Consider the following 19,756-nt stretch of genomic DNA (forward strand, 5'->3'; position numbering starts at 1 on the left):
GCAAGAAACGTTTCCTTCCCTCTTTGTTTCATGGTGCGTGAGGAGAGGGGATTAAGAGCGCTGCTTAAAGGAGCTCCAGAGACTGGCCCGGGCCTTGGCTAAAAGCGCGGAACCCAGAGACGGGCATGAGACGCTAACGCTGCTGCTGCCGCCACCAAGAAGCCTGTGTGCGAGCACAGGTCACTATCCACACCCCTCTTCTGGGGAGCCTGTGCAGCTCGCCACTGCCAGGGTCCCGTGATCCAGGGACAACTTCCCCAGGAGAACGCACGGCGCGCCTCAGGCTGGTGCAACGTCATGCCAGCCTCTGACGCCGCAGGCTCGCCCCACACTCCGTGCCCCTCCCTTCCCCCGGCCTGAGTGAGCCAGAGCCCCCCAATCAGTGGCTCCTTTAACCCCGTCCTGTCTGAGCGGAAAAACAGACGCCCTCCAGCGACCTACACACAGAGGCGGGGCCCAATCCAAAGCTGAACCCCTGGGAGCTGTGAGAACAAAGAAGAGAAAGGGAAATCTCTCCCAGCAGCCTCAGAAGCAGCGGATTAAAGCTCCACAATCAACTTGATGTACCCTGCATCTGTGGAATACATGAATAGACAACAAATCATCTCAAATTGAGGAGGTGGACTTTGAGAGCAAAATTTATTATTTTTTCCCCTTTTCCTCTTTTTGTGAGTGTGTATGTGTATGCTTCTGTGTGAGATTTTCTCTGTATAGCTTTGCTTCCACCATTTGTCCTAAGGTTCTATCCGTCCGTTTTTTTTTTTTTTTCCTCTTCTTGTTTTTAAAAAAGAAAAAATTTTTTCTTAATAATTATTTTTTATTTTAATAACTTTATTTTATCTTACTTTATTTTATTTTATCTTCTTTCTTTCCTTCATTCCCTCCTTCCCTCCTTCCTTCTTTCCTCCTTCCCTCCCTTCCTCCTTTCTTTCTTTTTTCTTTCTCTCTTCCTTCCTTCCTTCCTTCCTTCCTTTCTTTCTTTCTTTCTTTTCTTTCTTCTTTTCTTTCTACTTTTTCTCCTTTTTATTCTGAGCTGTGTAGATGAAAGGCTCTTGGTGCTCCAGCCAGGAGTCAGTGCTGTGCCTCAGAGGTGGGAGAGCCAACTTCAGGACACTAGTCCACAAGAGACCTCCAAGCTCCACAAAATATCAAACAGCAAAAATCTCCCAGAGATCTCCATCTCAACACCAGCACCCAGCTTCACTCAACAACCAGCAAGCTACAATGCTGGACACCCTATGCCAAACAACTAACAAAACACGAACACAACCTCACCCATTAGCAGAGAGACTGCCTAAAATCATAATAAGGCCACAGACACCCCAAAACACACCACCAGACGTGGACCTGCCCACCAGAAAGAGAAGATCCAACCTCATCCACCAGAACACAGGCACTAGTCCCCTCCACGAGGAAGCTTACACAACCCACTGAAGCAACCTTAGCCACTGGGGACAGACACCAAAAAAAATGGGAACTACGAACCTGTGGTCTACAAAAAGGAGACCCCAAACACAGTAAGATAAGCAAAATGAGAAGACAGAAAAACACACAGCAGATGAAGGAGCAAGATAAAAACCCACCAGACCTAACAAATGAAGAGGAAATAGGCAGTCTACCTGAAAAAGAATTCAGAATAATGTTAGTAAAGATGATCCAAAATCTTGGAACTAGAATGGACAAAATGCAAGAAACATTTAACAAGGACCTAGAAGAACTAAAGATGAAACAAACAATGATGAACAACACAATAAATGAAATGAAAAATACTCTAGATGGGATCAATAGCAGAATAACTGAGGCAGAAGAATGGATAAGTGATCTGGAAGATAAAATAGTGGGAATAACTACTGCAGAGCAGAATAAAGAAAAAAGAATGAAAAGAACTGAGGAAAGTCTCAGAGACCTCTGGGACAACATTAAACACACCAACATTCGAATTATAGGGGTTCCAGAAGAAGAAGAGAAAAAGAAAGGGACTGAGAAAATATTTGAAGAGATTATAGTTGAAAATTCCCTAATATGGAAAAGGAAATAGTTAACCAAATCCAGGAAGCACAGAGAGTCCCATACAGGATAAATCCAAGGAGAAATACGCCAAGACACATATTAATCAAACTGTCAAAAATTAAATACAAAGAAAACATATTAAAAGTAGCAAGGGAAAAGCAACAAATAACACACAAGGGAATCCCCATAAGGTTAACAGCTGATCTTTCAGCAGAAACTCTGCAAGTCAGAAGGGACTGGCAGGACATATTTAAAGTGATGAAGGAGAAAAACCTGCAACCAAGATTACTCTACCAAGCAAAGATCTCATTCAGATTTGATGGAGAAATAAAAACCTTTACAGACAAGCAAAAGCTGAGAGAGTTCAGCACCACCAAACCAGCTTTGCAACAAATAAGAAAGGAGCTTTTCTAGGCAAGAAACACAAGAGAAGGAAAGAACTACAATAACAAACCCAAAACGATTAAGAAAATGGGAATAGGGACATACATATTGATAATTACCTTAAATGTAAATGGACTAAATGCTCCCACTGAAAGACACAGGTTGGCTGAATGGATACAAAAACAAGACCCATATATATGCTGTCTACAAGAGACCCACTTCAGACCTAGAGACACATACAGACTGAAAGTAAGGGGATGGAAAAATATATTTCATACAAATGGAAACCAAAAGAAAGCTGGAGTAGCAATTCTCATATCAGACAAAAGAGACTTTAAAATAAAGACTATTAGAAGAGACAAAGAAGGACACTACATAATGATCAAGGGATCAATCCAAGAAGAAGATATAACAATTGTAAATATTTATGCACCCAACATAGGAGCACCTCAATACATAAGGCAAATACTAACAGCCATAAAAGGGGAAATCAACAGTAACACATTCATAGTAGGGAACTTTAACACCCCACTTTCACCAATGAACAGATCATCCAAAATGAAAATAAATAAGGAAACACAAGCTTTAAATTATACATTATCCAAGATGGACTTAACTGATATTTATAGGACATTCCATCCAAAAACAACAGAATACACATTTTTCTCAAGTGCTCATGGAGCATTCTCCAGGACTCATATCTTGGGTCACAAATCAAGCCTTGGTAAATTTAAGAAAATTGAAATTGTATCAAGTGTCTTTTCCGACCACAACACTATGAGGCTAGATATCAATTACAGGAAAAGATCCGTAAAAAATACAAACACATGGAGGCTAAACAATACACTACTTAATAACGAAGTGATCACTGAAGAAATCAAAGAGGAAATAAAAAACTACCTAGAAACAAATGACAATGGAGACACGACAACCAAAAACCTATGAGATGCAGCAAAAGCAGTTCTAAGAGGGAATTTTATAGCAATACAATCCTACCTTAAGAAACAGGAAACATCTAGAATAAACAACCTAACCTTGCACCTAAAGCAATTAGAGAAAGAAGGACCAAAAAAACCCCAAAGTTAGCAGAAGGAAAGAAATCATAAAAATCAGATCAGAAATAAATGAAAAAGAAATGAAGGAAATGATAACAAAGAACAATAAAACTAAAAGCTGGTTCTTTGAGAAGATAAACAAAATTGATAAACCATTAGCCAGACTCATCAAGAAAAAAAGGGAGAAGACTCAAATCAATAGAATTAGAAATGAAAAAGGAGAAGTAACAACTGACACTGCAGAAATACAAAAGATCATGAGAGATTACTACAAGCAACTCTATGCCAATAAAATGGACAACCTGATAGAAATGGACAAATTCTTAGAAATGCACAACCTGCCAAGACTGAATCAGGAGGAAATAGAAAATATGAACAAACCAATCACAAGCACTGAAATTGAAAGTGTGATTAAAAATCTTCCAACAGGGTTTCCCTGGTGACACAGTGGTTGGGAGTCCGCCTGCTGATGCAGGGGATGGGGTTCGTGCCCCAGTCCGGGAGGATCCCACATGCCGTGGAGCAGCTGGGCCTATGAGCCATGGCCACTGAGCCTGTGCATCCAGAGCCTGTGCTCCACAGTGGGAGAGGCCACAACAGTGAGGCCCACATACCGAAAAAAAAAAAAAAACTTCCAACAAACAAAAGCCCAGGACCAGATGGCTTCACAGGCGAATTCTATCAAAAATTTAGAGAAGAGCTAACACCTATCCTTCTCAAACTCCTACAAAAAATAGCAGGGGGAGGAACACTCCCAAACTCATTCTACGAGACCACCATCACCCTGATACCAAAACCAGAGAAGGATGTCACAAAGAAAGGAAACTACAGGCCAATAGCACTGATAAACATAGATGCAAAAATCCTCAACAAAATACTAGCAAACAGAATCCAACAGCACATTAAAAGGATCATACACCATGATCAAGTGGGTTTTATTCCAGGAATGCAAGGATTCTTCAATATACGCAAATCAATCAACGTGATACACCATATTAGCTAACTGAAGGAGAAAAACCATATGATAATTTCAATAGATGCTAGAAAGCTTTTGACAAAATTCAACACCCATTTATGATAAAAACCCTGCAGAAAGTAGGCATAGAGAGAACTTTCCTCAACATAAAAAAGGCCATATATGACATACACACAGCCAACATCATCCTCAATGGTGAAAAACTGAAAGCATTTCCACTAAGATCAGGAACAAGACAAGGTTGCCCACTCCACCACTCTTATTCAACATAGTTTTGGAAGTTTTAGCCACAGCAATCAGAGAAGAAAACGAAATAAAAGGAATCCAAATCGGAAAAGAAGTAAAACTGTCACTGTTTGCAGATGACATGATACTATACATAGAGAATCCTAAGGATTCTACCAGAAAACTGCTACAGCTAATCAATGAATTTGGTAAAGTAGCAGGATACAAAATTAATGCACAGAAATATCTTGCATTCCTATACACTAATGATGAAAAATCTGCAAGTGAAATCAAGAAAACACTCCCATTTACCATTGCAATGAAAAGAATAAAATATCTAGGAATAAACCTACTTAAGGAGACAAAAGACCTGTATGCAGAAAATTATAAGACACTGATGAAAGAAATTAAAGATGATACAAAGAGATGGAGAGATGTACCATGTTCTTGGATTGGAAAAATCAACATTGTGAAAATGACTCTACTACCCAAAGCAATCTACAGATTCAATGCAATACCTATCAAACTACCACTGGCATTTTTCACAGAACTAGAACAAAAAATGTCACAATTTGTATGGAAACACAAAAGACCCTGAATAGCCAAAGCAATCTTGAGAACAAAAAACGGAGCTGGAGGAATCAGGCTTCCTAACTTCAGACTATACTACAAAGCCACAGTAATCAAGACAGTATGGTACTGGCAAAAAACCAGAAAGATAGATCAATGGAACAGGATAGAAAGCCCAGAGATAAACCCACGCACATATGGTCACTTTATCTTTGATAAAGGTGGCAGGAATGTACAGTGGAGAAAGGACAGCCTCTTCAATAAGTGGTGCTGGGAAAACTGGACAGGTACATGTAAAAATATGAGATTAGATCACTCCCTAACACCATACACAAAAATAAGCTCAAAATGGATTAAAGACCTAAATGTAAAGCCAGAAACTATCAAACTCTTAGAGGAAAACATAGGCAGAACACTCTATGACATAAATCACAGCAAGATGCTTTTTGACCCACCTCCTAAAGAAATGGAAATAAAAACAAAAATCAACAAATGGGACCTAATGAAACTTCAAAGCTTTTGCACAGCAAAGGAAACCACAAACAAGACCAAAAGACACCCCTCAGAATGGGATAAAATATTTGCAAATGAAGCAACTGACAATGGATTAATCTCCAAAATTTATAAGCAGGTCATGTAGCTCAATAACAAAGAAACAAACAACCCAATCCAAAAATGGGCAGAAGACCTAAATAGACATTTCTCCAAAAAAGATATACAGATTGCCAACAAACACATGAAAGAATGCTCAACATCATTAATCATTAGAGAAATGCAAATCAAAACTGCAATGAGATATCATCTCACACCAGTCAGAATGGCCATCATCAAAAAATCTAGAAACAGGACTTCCCTGGTGGCGCAGTGGTTGAGGGTCCGCCTGCCGATGCAGGGGACATGGGTTTGTGCCCCGGTCCGGGAAGATCCCACATGCCGCGGAGCGGCTGGGCCCGTGGGCCATGGCCGCTGAGCCTGCGCGTCTCCGCAGCGGGAGAGGCCACAACGGTGAGAGGCCCGCGTACAGCAAAAAAAAAAAAAAAAAAAAAAAAAAAAATCTAGAAACAATAAATGCTGGAGAGGGTGTGGGGAAAAGGGAACACTCTTGCACTGCTGGTGGGAATATGAATTGGTACAGCCACTATGGAGTACAGTAGGGAGGTTCCTTAAAAAAATACAAATAGAACTACCATATGACCCAGCAATCCCACTACTGGGCATATACCCTGAGAAAACCATAATTCAGAGAGTCATGTACCAAAATGTTCATTGCAGCTCTATTTTCAATAGCCTGGAGATGGAAACAACCTAAATGTCCATCATCGGATGAATGGATAAAGAAGACGTGGCACATATATACAATGGAATATTACTCAGCCATAAAAAGAAACGAAATTGAGCTATTTGTAATGAGGTGGATGGACCTAGAGTCTGTCATACAGAGTGAAGTAAGTCAGAGAGAGAAAGACAATACCGTATGCTAACACATATATATGGAATTTGAGGGAAAAATGTCATGAAGAACCTAGGAGTAAGACAGGAATAAAGACACAGACCTACTAGAGATTGGACTTGAGTATATGGGGAGGGGGAAGGGTAAGCTGTGACAAAGTGAGAGAGTGGCATGGACATATATACACTAGCAAACGTAAAATAGATAGCTAGTGGGAAGCAGCCGCATAGCAGAGGGAGATCAGCTTGGTGCTTTGTGACCACCTAGAAGGGTGGGATAGGGAGGGTGGGAGGGAGGTAGACGCAAGAGGGAAGAGATATGGGAACATATGTATATGTATAACTGATTCACTTTGTTATAAAGCAGAAACTAACACACCATTGTAAAGCAATTATACTCCAATAAAGATGTAAAAAAAAAAAAAACTAAACAAAACAAAAGCAAACAAATTCAAACTGCTTGAAAGGCTCCCTCACCCAAAATTGAATTAACGGCCTCCTTAAGGATTTATCAAGGACAGATACAAATCTCAAAGTCTTTTCTGCAAATAGTAATAAGCCTTAATTATCTGAGCAAATAAATTTAACTTACACCAACTGTCATTTATAAATTAGTAAGTTTATATTGTAATACCTGATTCATGACTCAGATTTAAAATGAAGTTATGAGATCTCTAGTTATGTCTGTTTATACATCTGTGTGTACATTATACATATGATACATCTTTACCTTCAGATAGTATTATCAAAATTAAATTTATAGAAGAGCTGTATCTAATTGACTTAAAAGTAGCATTTACAAATTAAATATTTTTAAATGTAGCAGAAACTAACCCAAATGAATTTCAAGTTCACATGATCTGGGAAATATTCAATATTAAATTAATATTCAGTATTAAAGTTCAAGTTTGTTGGTTTAATTAATACAGATATGTCTTACTTTTTATTATACTTAGCTTTACTAAAAGTCAAATAAGGTCATATTATCTCTATTATAAAATTTATCAGTGAGAAAAATAGCTTGGGATGGTGGCTGACTTGGTGTCATGTCTCAAAGTTTTCATGGATAATCTAAACATAATTGTTGAGAACAAATGAATTAAATAGATATAAATGGGGTAAGAGCTTTTAGGCGAACCCTTGAAGAATAATTATGTTTTATGGTATATCTACTTAAAAATAGTTTCTCTAGATTTTTGGTAACTTGAAACTTTAGAATTTTGGTAAGTGAATTTAAATGATGGAAATTTATTAAATACCTAGACCATTTCCAAATAAAATAAGATACTGAAATATTAATTACTGAATATATGCTTCATTTTGCAGAGAAACTAAAGATATTTCGGACTATTAATGAAAATGTTTGGTGCCACACTAAAAAATAGTCTATAAAAAAGCACATATTTTTAGAAATCATAAATAATATTTGTAAGTTTGCCAATCTACAGAATGCTAATGTGAAAGACAGTGCATCGTTGCTTACTTCTTAGCTTTTACTAGAAATTACAGTACTTAAACATTAAGAATTCTAATTAATATACATAATTAAAACTACTAAAACTAATAAGGGTAACAACTTTGCATGAAAGGAAAAGGACATAAAGAATGAACATTTTGTTATGGGAAAAGAGAGTCATTTTGTTCCGGAGAGAAAAAAAGGAAGAAAAAGCACTGGACTAAATCTGAAAGTAAAAAAGACAGTTATAGAAAGTTTGTGGGAAAGGAACCCTGAGAAAAGAGTTTTGTGCATGGTCAGGACTGGCTAGAATTAAAATAAAATTTAATTGAGTAAATAAGTTTAAATATTAAAAGTAAGCTGGTACAAAACTAGAATTTGGTTTTCTCTCCAAGTTTAGAGAACAAAGTTTTCTTGGAATATTGATCTGCTTTTGATAACAGATTGTAACGTTTCTTTACCTTTTAAATAATTTGTTGTAGCTTTCTGTATTTGCCTTTAAAATCTTTAATGTCACGTTGGTTGAGTGAATAAGTATTGTTTCACACTGACCTATGATCCTATTTGACCAAGTGTTTTAAAAACCTTTTGAGGGCTTCCCTTCCCTGGTGGCGCAGTGGTTGAGAGTCCGTCTGCCAATGCAGGGGACACGGGTTCGTGCCCCGGTCCGGGAGGATCCCACATGACGCGGAGCGGCTGGGCCCGTGAGCCATGGCCGCTGGGCCTGTGCGTCTGGAGCCTGTGCTCCGCAATGGGAGAGACCACAGCAGTGAGAGGCCCGCATACCGCAAAAAAAAAAAAAAAAACCTTTTGATATCTTTGACAAACTTCCCAAGTCAAATTCCAAATGAATTCTCTTGACTTCTAGCTAACTTTGTGATGCTTCAAAGGGCCACTGAAACATCCCAAAGAGAGATATTAAACTGATTAGGCTTGTTGAGTATGTTAAATTACATGGGAAATATTGTCAAATAAGTTGTGATAAACTTTCTTAGGCTATATTATATGGGTATATGTCATTAATATAGAGCTTCTAAAAATTATATGAAATTCCTAAAAATCCGATATGTTCTGGTATAGTGTTATTAGTCATAATTCTAATTATTATCTTAAAATGTTGTATGTCACAGAATGTTGTATATTCTTTGTCAGTTATGTTGTAATCAGATATTTAACCATGCCATTTAAAATCTTTTGTCTTTTATATACAGTCATTGTTTTATGCTTTTACAAAATCAAGATCTTCAAGATTCACAGAAAGGACTTTTTGACAAATAAGGTTTCTGATGACTTGTAGATCATACCACTGAACTGGGTAAGAAATTACAAAACTCTAATGGAAAACCTGATGACTTCATCCAGATCAGCAGGAATCAATTACATGGGACTGAATGAACTAATAAACACAATTTGTATTTTATAACTTTTTTCTGAAATATTACTGACTTTTAATATTTATTTTCCAGAAAACCTTTCCTCTTACACTATGACCTACAAAAAAGTGATAAAGTATACTTTTGTAAACAAAGATGAAATATTTAGCTTTTTCTGTCTACCTGATCCCTCCGGAATCTGGCTTTTCCAGCTGGCTCCCCTCTGGACTTTATAACTTATTGCAATCCAGATTACAACTAGTTATACTCATCATTATTTTAATCTGTTCTCTCTTTGTTGTTTTCAAACTATGCTTTTTGTCTCTCTCTGCTCCACTCTGAGCTATATTACTTATATTCTGTCTATTTTGTAATATTGTTGTTTCTTAAATTACCTGATGTGTAACCAGGCCTCCAACAAAATTAATGATGGCTAAAAGTCTTGAGGCAATGATCACATATATAACTCTATACAGAATAATTGTAATAGTGCAACTCTAGATATGGGAAGAAGTAACAAGGGAAAAACATTTCCTGGATCATAATAGACTAGTAAGACAGATGATCCAGAGAATTTTTGGTTATTAACAGGACCTAATCCAGATATAGCACATGAATGGCCTATCACTGAGATCTTCGCCTTACTTAGGAATAAGTGTTCTTAGCGCCACGGGACAAATAGGTCATGAAATGCCTCCCAAACCTTGGCCGAATTTATGACCAACAAAGGGCACTGTAAAGAAAAAAATGTTGCCTGCCATTCCAGTTCTATAAGGATCAAGCCATTAGCCACTGCAGTTGCCCACAAACAGTGAGCTCCAAGGGGAATTCAGGATAGAGAAAAACAAGAAACATTCTGTGTTTTGGATATACTGGTCCTTAAATAGTTAAGATGTATATCTAAGGGAAATTTTTATTTTTTGTGGTATGCAGGCCTCTCACTGTTGTGGCCTCTCCCGTTGCGGAGCACAGGCTCCAGACGCGCAGGCTCAGCGGCCATGGCTTACGGGCCCAGCCGCTCCACGGCATGTGGGATCTTCCTGGACCGGGGCACGAACCCGTGTCCCCTGCATCGGCAGGCAGACTCTCAACCACCGCGCCACCAGGGAAGCCCCTAAGGGAAATTTTTAAATGACCCCAGATTCTTACGTCTTCCCATACAGAGAAAAGCACTAAAATCATTAAGTTGAGATTTCTCTTCTTTGTGATCAGCACTAATCTTTTGATGCTTGACTACATGTTTTTCCAGCAAAAAGTTTGTATATATCCTGGCTCCTCCCTTACCTCTTCAGAGCAGTTCCTCAGAGCTATCTGAGAGGCTGTCTTCTGGGCGATAATCCTCAGTAAGTTTCTTAATAAAACTTAATTCTCAGCTTTTATGTTGTGCATTTTTCTTTCATTTGACACTTGCTATCTGTCTCTGAACCCCAAGTGGAAGCAGAGACAGAAGCTCCTTGGTCTTCCCTGGATGACATTAGGAGCTGAGGCCCCTGTCCCAGTCCAACCCATCTACTCACCCAGGATCAGCAGTAGCAGCCACAGAAACATGGGGATGTGACCTGGTTGAGGGCAGGGAAAGTCTGTCTCACCATAAGCCAGGCTTCTTTCTCATCCACGAAAGAGGACAGAAGGGAGGTACTCAGATGAGATCTGCAAGAGTTAGAAAAGGGGAAGTAAAAGAATTATATCTTGCTTTGGGTTCTGAAAAATTAACACAACTACCTTCCTAAATGTTGTTTGTATTTCAACCCCGGCAGTTGTGCAGTTTTAGACGTTGACAGTTATCTTTTAGCAGCTCAATTCTCTCTGGAGAAGTGTCTCCAAGGCTGTGCTGGGTTCTCTGAAATGCCACACTATAGATTTGCTAGTATTCAAATAACCTTTTTTCATTTTTCAAATGGAAAAACCCTTCCATTACCTTGAATTCATACAACATCTGGTTCTGCATAAGGCTCCTAATATAGACATACCTGGTGACTGTGGTGTCCTGCTATGTTTTATGATGTAAGTCACAAAAAGTCAAAGGGTCAAAGCAGACACGAAAGCCTTTTGACTTTACATAAACTGGCACAAAGTTGTTGAGGAGGAAAAATTTTTTAAAATTCACCAACTACAAAAGGAGCTGCCCCTAAATTCCTCCCAGATCTGTGCAAATTAGGAGATAAAAGAACAAGCATTAGGTAGGAAACTGTTTTGTGCCCCATCTCAGCCTATAACCAGTGCTGTGCCTGGACAGGCCCTTGTGATTCTTATTATGATTGCAAGACACCCTCAGCAATAACCACGAAGAAACTTTGGGAAAAAAAAGTTTATTACTCATCGGTCCTGGAAAGCTTTTATTGGGGTGGAGGGTGGGGCTTAGTGTTTTGAGGGCTCACTCTTTATTGGAGAATTTAAAATATAAAAGCCAGAAGTTAAAGCACAGGAAGAGAAAAAAACAAGAGGCCCAAATGGTCAGTTATCAAAATCAACCAATATCTCTAAAACAAAGGAGCCTGGGGGGCAAAGGAGGGCGGTGGGGTGGGCTTTGGTGCTGCCTTTTATCTAGTGGCTAGCAATGTGTTTATTCAAAGTAGCTCTTTGAAGTGGATGGATGCCTCAGCAATCAAAGTTTAAGTCGGGCACTTGCATTATGATAGAAAGAACAACTGTTAGGGCCCATACTACAGAACCTCTGTTTTTAAAGCCAGAGCCTTTATCAGAGAGGCCTTCCCTGGCCTTGCAATCAAAGAGGTCTCACCTGATTATTTTCTGTTTCAAGCCCCTGTATGCTTGTTTTCCATAGCATTTTATCATTATTTGTAATTATTTCCTCTATTTTCTTGTTTGTTTTTAGGTCTTCTCCTCAGCTATCATTCAAGGGCCCATGTTTAGCTTACCCATTGTTGTATCCCTTGTACCTCTACCAATTTTCTCTTGCAGGGAGGCATTAAATAAGTATTTTTTGAGAAACTGAGAAACTCTGGACCAGGGTTTCTTGACATTTATTTCATTAGCACTTCCCTAAGGGGCCTTTTCAGATTTTTTTTTTCTATCCACCCCCCTCCTCTATGAAACATTAATAGCACAGATATGCTGTATGTATATATATACATAAAAAGTAAGATTTTTTTTTCACCTCCACAAGGATCAATTTTTGCTGCTTTGAGGGTGATATCACCTCTGTTGGGAATGCATGCTCGAGACGTAGAGACAGACCATTCTCAGCAATCGAACTACCAGGATAGAAAGTTATGACCATTCAAAGACATCTTTGTATTAGAAACAGAAACCTCTGATCAAGTTTCCCTTCTTTGTGGAGGCTATCCTGAGGCTATAATGGAAAGAAGTCCTCTCGTTTAACCAGATGGCATTCTTTTGTTCCCCCCCATGACAGTTACCAAATTTTGTTTTTCTGTATGCATTTACGTGGTTATGATGTTCCTTTCTCTCCTTAGACTGTAGTATCACAGGGCTGAAAAGAGTCTGGTGTGTTCTCCATCACGTTTTCTTTCTTTTCTTCCTTCCTCCCCTCCCTTATTTCCTCCTACACTCCTTCCTCCCTTCCTCTCTTTTTTTGTTGTAGAAAGAACAGTTAACATGATATCTATCTTCTTAACAAATTTTTCATTATACAATACATTATCGTTGATTATAGATACAATGTTGTACAGCAGCACTCTAAAGCTTAACTTAATCTTGTGTAACTGAAACTTCATGCCAGTTGACTAGTAACCCCTCAGTTCCTCCTCCTGGCAACCACAGTTCCACTCTGATACTATGAATTTGATTATTTTAGATAGCTCATGTAAGTGGAATAATGCAATGTTTGTTTTTCTGTGACTGGCCTATGTCACAACATAATTGTCCTCATGTTTCACCCATGTTGTCACAAGTTGAAGAATTTCCTTCCTTTTTTAAGGCTGAGTAGTTTTTCATTGTATGTACATATAACAGGGAAGAGCCAATCCTGTCTCCATGTTGGATCTGTTTCTTTACTTTAACCTTTGCTTCCTGTTGCTCTTGTTCATTAAAAGGACACTGTGTATACATAATGGCCTGCCTTTGGGAACCCTGCCCCTCTGCCTGAATGTTAAACCAAAGTGCCTTTGTTTAGGGAAGGAACCTGACCCTGTCCACCTGGGAACAGCTGCAAGAAAGAAGAAATTAGCATGTCCCCTCTCCGAGGCTGGCCATTCCAGGAGATATTTGCAAGACTTATGGCCTTTTTATTTTACTTCCTCACCTCCTCCCACCCTCTGTTCTATAAAAGAAACTGACATCCAGACCCCGATAAGATGTTTTTTTTTTAGACACTAGTCTGCCATTTTCTCTGTCTGCCAGGTTTCCAAATAAAGTCATTATTCTTTGCCTCAACACCTTGTCTCCTGATTTATTGGCCTGTCATGCAGCGAGCAGAGGGAACTTGGACTCAGTAACATATATACCATGTTTTCTTTATCCATATATCTATTGATGGACAGTGAGATTTCTTCCACATCATGGTTATTGCGCATAGTGCTTTAATGAACATAGCAGTGCTAATATCTCTTCAAGATCCTGATTTCAATTATTTTGGATGAATACACAGAACTGGGATTGGTGGATCATACAATAGTTCTATCTTTAATTTTTGTTAGAAACTTTATACTGTTTAATATAGATGCTGTAACTTACAGATTAATAAATGATGCCTTACTAAAATTGGTGAAACTTATAAGAGGAAAATAAAGTGAGGAGGTGCAACAAAGTCAGGTTTAAGCCTCTGCAGTCAGGGAAATATGGATTCTGGTCTTAGCTCTACCCTCTACTGACTGTATGAACATGGCAAACTACTTCCCCAAGATTGTTAACCATGGACAATATCACACACTTAAAACATACTTTTTTTTTAATAATTCCAGATAATATGTGTAAGTTTTCCATACATAATAGACCCAATAATTAGTCATTGGTAACATTTTTTGGCTAGTAGAATATTAGTAGGGATCAGTATGATACATCATTTGGAGGTATTCTGTAAGTTTGGGGTCTTAAAAATTGTATATTACAAAGAGATAAAGTTATGCTGAAAAGGCTAAAAACATAACACCTTTATGAAAGCGTTGGTTATAAAAGGTGGATGCATTTACACTTCCAGTAATGATAGAAGAAGAAACTGAACTAACCTTTCTTTTGAGGATCACTAGAAATGCTGGGCGAAATTCTTTTAAAAGTCTCTTTCAAGGTACTGAAGAGATAATAAGACAGCGAAGAATCCTGAGACACGATTAGAGAAGAAAGGAGCCCAGGGAGAAAAACCTGGCTTCTGAAACCACTTGTTTAAAAGGGCACTTGCCAAGTCCAGAAAGGGCAGCAGGGAGGCTTGTGCTTTAGCACAATCCTGTGGGGTTGGGAGACATGGACTGGTATTCATGCTGGTGTGTGTGGAAGTGTTTAAAATATGATTGTAAAATTAAAAAGAATAAAATACTGCCATTTGCAGCAACACGAATGGATCTAGAGAATACTTAGTGAAACAAGTCAGGCAGAGAAAGACAAATACTATATGATATCAGTTACATGTAAGTAATCTAAAAAATAATACAAATGAATACATATACAAAACAGAAACAGACTCACAGACATAGAAATCAAACTTATGGTTACCAAAGAGGATACAGAGAGAGGTAGGGAGGGATAAATTAGAAGTATGGGATTAACATATACAAACTATGATACATAAAATAGATAAGCAACAAGAGTTTACTGTATAGCACAGGGAATTATATTCAATATCTTGTAATAACTTATAATGGAATACGATCTGCAAAAAAAAAAAAAACCAGAAGCAGAACCAAATCACTGTACTGTATACCTGAAACTAATGCAATATCATAAATCAGCTATACTTCAATAAAAAATATATATATGGCTGTAAAATTTTTGACAGGTCCTCAATTTAGAGGTGGAGTCTATACTCCCTCCCCTTGTATCTGGACAAGTTTGTTAGGTGCTAAGACCCAATAAAACTGTGGTGGAAGTGATACTGTAATTTTTGAATTAGTTGATGAGATGTTATAGATTTACTATCACATTTTTTTTTGAAGCTTAAGCCAACATATAAAAAGTCTGACTACCCTAAGGCCACCATGTTATGAGGAAGTCCAGACCACATTGAAGGGTCACACATACACACTCTAATTGACTGTCCAGGTTGAGGTCCCAACCTATAGCCAGCATCAACCACCAGACATGCAGGTGATGATGGCCCCTTATGATCCATATAATAGATCCAAGAATTCAAAAAGGAGTCACTGTTCTTGTCATGAGTTGGGTAACTGAGAAGAAATGGATAAATAAAAGATAAAATATTATACTAAGTTGTTTTCATTTATTTAAATAAAACTGTTAATTATATTTTACTTCATTGCATATAAACTAATTTTGTCTATTGAAAATTATTAAATTACATTTAATAATTGGACTTTTTATTTAAAAGTCAAGCATGGAGGAATGTGCTAATGGTTTTAGTCTCAAGTGACTACACACAGGGAAAAATGACAAATTGTAAAATTAGTAATATGGCAACGTTGCCCACTACATGGAGCCTTAGAAAATTGTGAAGCATGAAAATAAATGATCAGATTTTTGAAGGTTTTCATTTTTCTCTCTTTTTTTTTTTCAAATCCAATCTATAGCAGTAATGGGTCCTGGAATCCTTGCCAATACTATGCAGAAACAGTAAATATAAATTCATGTAAATTTAAGCATAGTGTGTACTTTTCAGGTTAGTGTGGAGAGAAGAAAAGCAGTCAGGCATTGAGGGAGCTCACCTTCTCCAACTCCCCCCATAGAGCAGACATCACCTAGACCTCCACCTATTTTCTGAAACCCAAGTATGGTACCAATAAAAAGCCATTGACTATAATACTACTCCTGTATCCAGGGACCATCAACCCACCTGAGATGGAGAGTGGCACCAGTTCACAGAACTGGGCCCCCAGGCCATTGTCAGCCTCACAGGAGTAGCTTCCAGAATGCCCTGCAGTTAGAGAGAGGTTGAAGGATGCTCCTTCTCCAGAGGGCACTGAGCTGCTACCCAGGTTGATGTCCTCATGATAAAACCGGTACAGGATTGGGGTGGGGGATGTAGGGGCAGCTCCAAGCCTCACAGCAAAGCTCTACCATATCCACCATGACAGCCTGGGTCCTGGGACCCCTGAGGGTGAGGACAGGACCAGATGTTGGAACTAACAGACCCAAAGGGGGCTATCAGAGAGGATTTGTGATGCTGCATTAGACTCATGAATTCCCATACCAGGATCTCAGCATCGGGCCTGGCTCTTGGTCATTGTGTATTCCTTCCATTCCTGTATCCCCATTAGAGCAATCAGAGGTTGTTTTTTCAAAGTGTCTTTAGAAATTTGGGGAAATATCAATTCTGGGTAATTGTCTAGAGACATGATCGTTTGTCGTTCTTATCTTATTTACTTCTAATGCCAACCCAACCACCTCTGTGTTTTCTGCTAGAAAAAAAAAGATGTCAGCAGTTTAACTTGTGAAGGTAACCCATCCTCAAGTTGTTGGTGGTTCTCCACAACACTGATCACTGGGATCTCCTGGAATTTCCTCATGACTCCTGGCTCTTGGTTTGGGGATTTCTGTCTGAGATGAATGGGAGTGAAATTTACTTCTCACAGAAATATTCACCACCTTGTTCTGGATGCGACTGTGGCCATTGTCAGCTCTATAGTAATATTGGCCAGCATTGTACTCCTTCACAGCTGGGATCTCCAGGTCTGCTGACAGGAAATGCTGGGCTTCTGTCCCAGACTGGTTCCTGTGGCCTCTCTGTGCTAGGAAAATGTGATGTCTCCTGTGCCCTCAGCCACTGAGCAGAGTAGGGTGAGATCCCCTCCTTCAGTCTCTTGTCCCCCAGGGATCTGGGTATCTAAGCTTACATTAGAGCCCAGGACTTCTAGCTGAATAGAAGATGACATATGAGAACCCTGACTATGAAAGACTCTGGGAACAGAAGGTAGACTTATTTCAGCCTCTAATACAAGGAGTGGGAATATGGGTATTTCTTATGTAACATATTACAAGTATACAATGGTAAGGAATCCATGGTAATTATCCTTGAAGAATGTGGATACAGATACTTTCAGGTCCTAACCCAGATCTGGGCTAATTTCATGGGTAGCAATCATTAAACAATCATGATGAATCATCCACTACATGAGAGAAGAAACATTTTTTTTTGGATGAGTCACTGTGCAGACACATACCTTTTGCATAGAATTAAGAAGTTCACTGGTAGCATCAGTCTACCTTGAAAAAGGCACTGTTCCTAATAATGTCAATAAAAATTCCTCCATTATTCCCAATTTCAAGGATCAACACAAATTGTCACCCTCTCCTCTGACCACTCCAGTTCACTTTGATTTCTGCTCTTCTGACTCTTCATTTTAGCCCCATATGTGTTGCAATCCAGGATGTGGAGACATTTGGAGAGCAGGAGCCTTGTCTTTTAAAGTTCCCAACCCTCTACTAAATGCCAATGCACACACTTGGTGATCAATGAAGATTTGATTGATGATATTACTTTAATAAGAAGAGAAAGATTATAAGGAGCTTAGTCCATTTGTTATTCTTATGAAATGCCAAGAGCAATTTGGAGAGTTTCTCTAGTCCAGCTCCTACTTTCCACAAGGACAGAAGTTGAACAAAGAAACAAAAGACTAGCCATCCATGCTGAAGCTACAGTGTTCATGTTTTTCCCCATGCTCAGCCCCACTGATACTTATTCTGCCCGTGAATTTAAGATTGGAGGCTCCAGTTTCTGACACTGAGTCACTGTCTCTGCATGGCACCAGTAAGACCCTGAGTCTTCACTCCACATGGTGGGGAACTAGAGCTCTGGGGAGCTGCTCTAGCCTAACCCCAGGATCCTGCTATCTCTGAAGAAGCAAACTGGAGCTGGGCATCTGAGCTCTGTGGAGAGGGATGGGTCTTTCAAGAGAGATCAAGGTCACTGGGCCCTCCTCAATGGGCCCAGAAGAGCTGACTGTCAGCCCAGGACATGGAAACAGCTCTGGAGAGAAGGATCACAACAGTTTTCAGAGCAGTAAGATTTACAGTTCCTGCTGAAAAGTACCTGGTGAGAAACAACCCCAGCAAACAGGACATTCAGAACCAGACATGCCACGTACCATGTCTCCCTTACATGGTCAAACCACAAGCACTCCAGTTCATGTTTGGTGTATGGGTAGCTTTCCCCTATGAAGTACCCACCTGCTCTGCTACCACTGTCTCCTATCCACCCCAGCTCCCACAGGAGTGACAGTTTTACTTAAGACTTCAATCCTTACTACTCTTTACTATTTCTGTTTTTAGAGTTTTCTTCCAGTAACAGTACAGTAATATTTGCCACTGTCACTCAAAATGCATTTTGGATAGGAAAGCTTGAGACTTCATCTGTAAAAGCAATAATGCTTTTCTATCTTTGTAATAAGTCACTGTCTTTATTTTCCAAGCCTTTTCTCTCTGGCATATCAGAACTACACTGGTTCATTCAAAAACAGAAGAGGGAGCCAGGACAGTGAACCAGTCTGAAAGAGAGGGGAGGGGGGAACTGGATTTTTCATTTCTGCAGAGAATCCAATGTCTGACCATCTCCCTTATTCTTAGGCAATGAGATGTGTCAGGTGTAACCTCTTCATCTTTAGACAAGATAGAAGTTTCAACCCATTCCTTAGTCACTCAGAGATGCATCTTATTTTTCCTGAGGAGATATCTTATTCAACTTGGGCTGCTCTGACAAAATGCCATAAACTAGGGGGCTTACCAACAGCACAAATTTATTTCTCACAGTTCTGGAGGCTGAAAGTCCAAGATCAAGGTGCCAGCATTGTCCAGTTCTGGTGAGGACCCCTTTCCAGGTTGCAGACTGCTGACTTGTATTCTCATACAGCAGGAAGAGACCCAACTAGTTCTCCAGCCTCTTCTTATAAGGGCACTAATCTCATTCATGAAGAGCCCACCCTCATGATCTAATTACCTCACAAAGCTTCCACCTCCAAATACTATCACATCGAGAATATGGTTTTAACATATGAATGGGTAACAGGCTAAAACATTCAGTCCATTACAGGGAATGTCAAGGTAAACATAACTTTTTACATGGATACAGGGTGTTCTGCTAAAGCTCCTACTCCTTAGCTCACTCCATTGGTGACTTCACATAGGGGACCCTTGTCCTCGGTGGACATTTTGCTTTCCCACCCCTTATGCTTTC

The 19,756-nt window shown here is 39.2% G+C and overlaps 1 protein-coding gene and 1 pseudogene across 2 annotated transcripts in view; both read right to left on the reverse strand.

Annotated features, from left to right (window-relative positions):
- Positions 1 to 11,292, reverse strand: part of LOC132438229 (Fc receptor-like protein 3) — a 38,526-nt gene extending 27,234 nt beyond the window's left edge. Inside the window, exon 1 of one of the 2 annotated variants that reach the window (XM_060032237.1) lies at positions 11,016 to 11,292. In XM_060032237.1, coding sequence (XP_059888220.1) covers positions 11,016 to 11,046 — 31 coding nt within the window. In that variant the 5' untranslated portion in view covers positions 11,047 to 11,292. The remainder of the gene's footprint in view (positions 1 to 11,015) is intronic. The other variant, XM_060032244.1, reaches the window with a different exon arrangement.
- A 3,974-nt stretch (positions 11,293 to 15,266) lies between these two features.
- Positions 15,267 to 19,134, reverse strand: LOC132425914 (Fc receptor-like protein 2; annotated as a pseudogene).
- Between the last annotated feature and the right edge of the window lie 622 nt (positions 19,135 to 19,756).

This window comes from Delphinus delphis, chromosome 1 (assembly GCF_949987515.2).
Source record: "Delphinus delphis chromosome 1, mDelDel1.2, whole genome shotgun sequence".
Classification (NCBI taxonomy): Eukaryota; Metazoa; Chordata; class Mammalia; order Artiodactyla; family Delphinidae; genus Delphinus; species Delphinus delphis.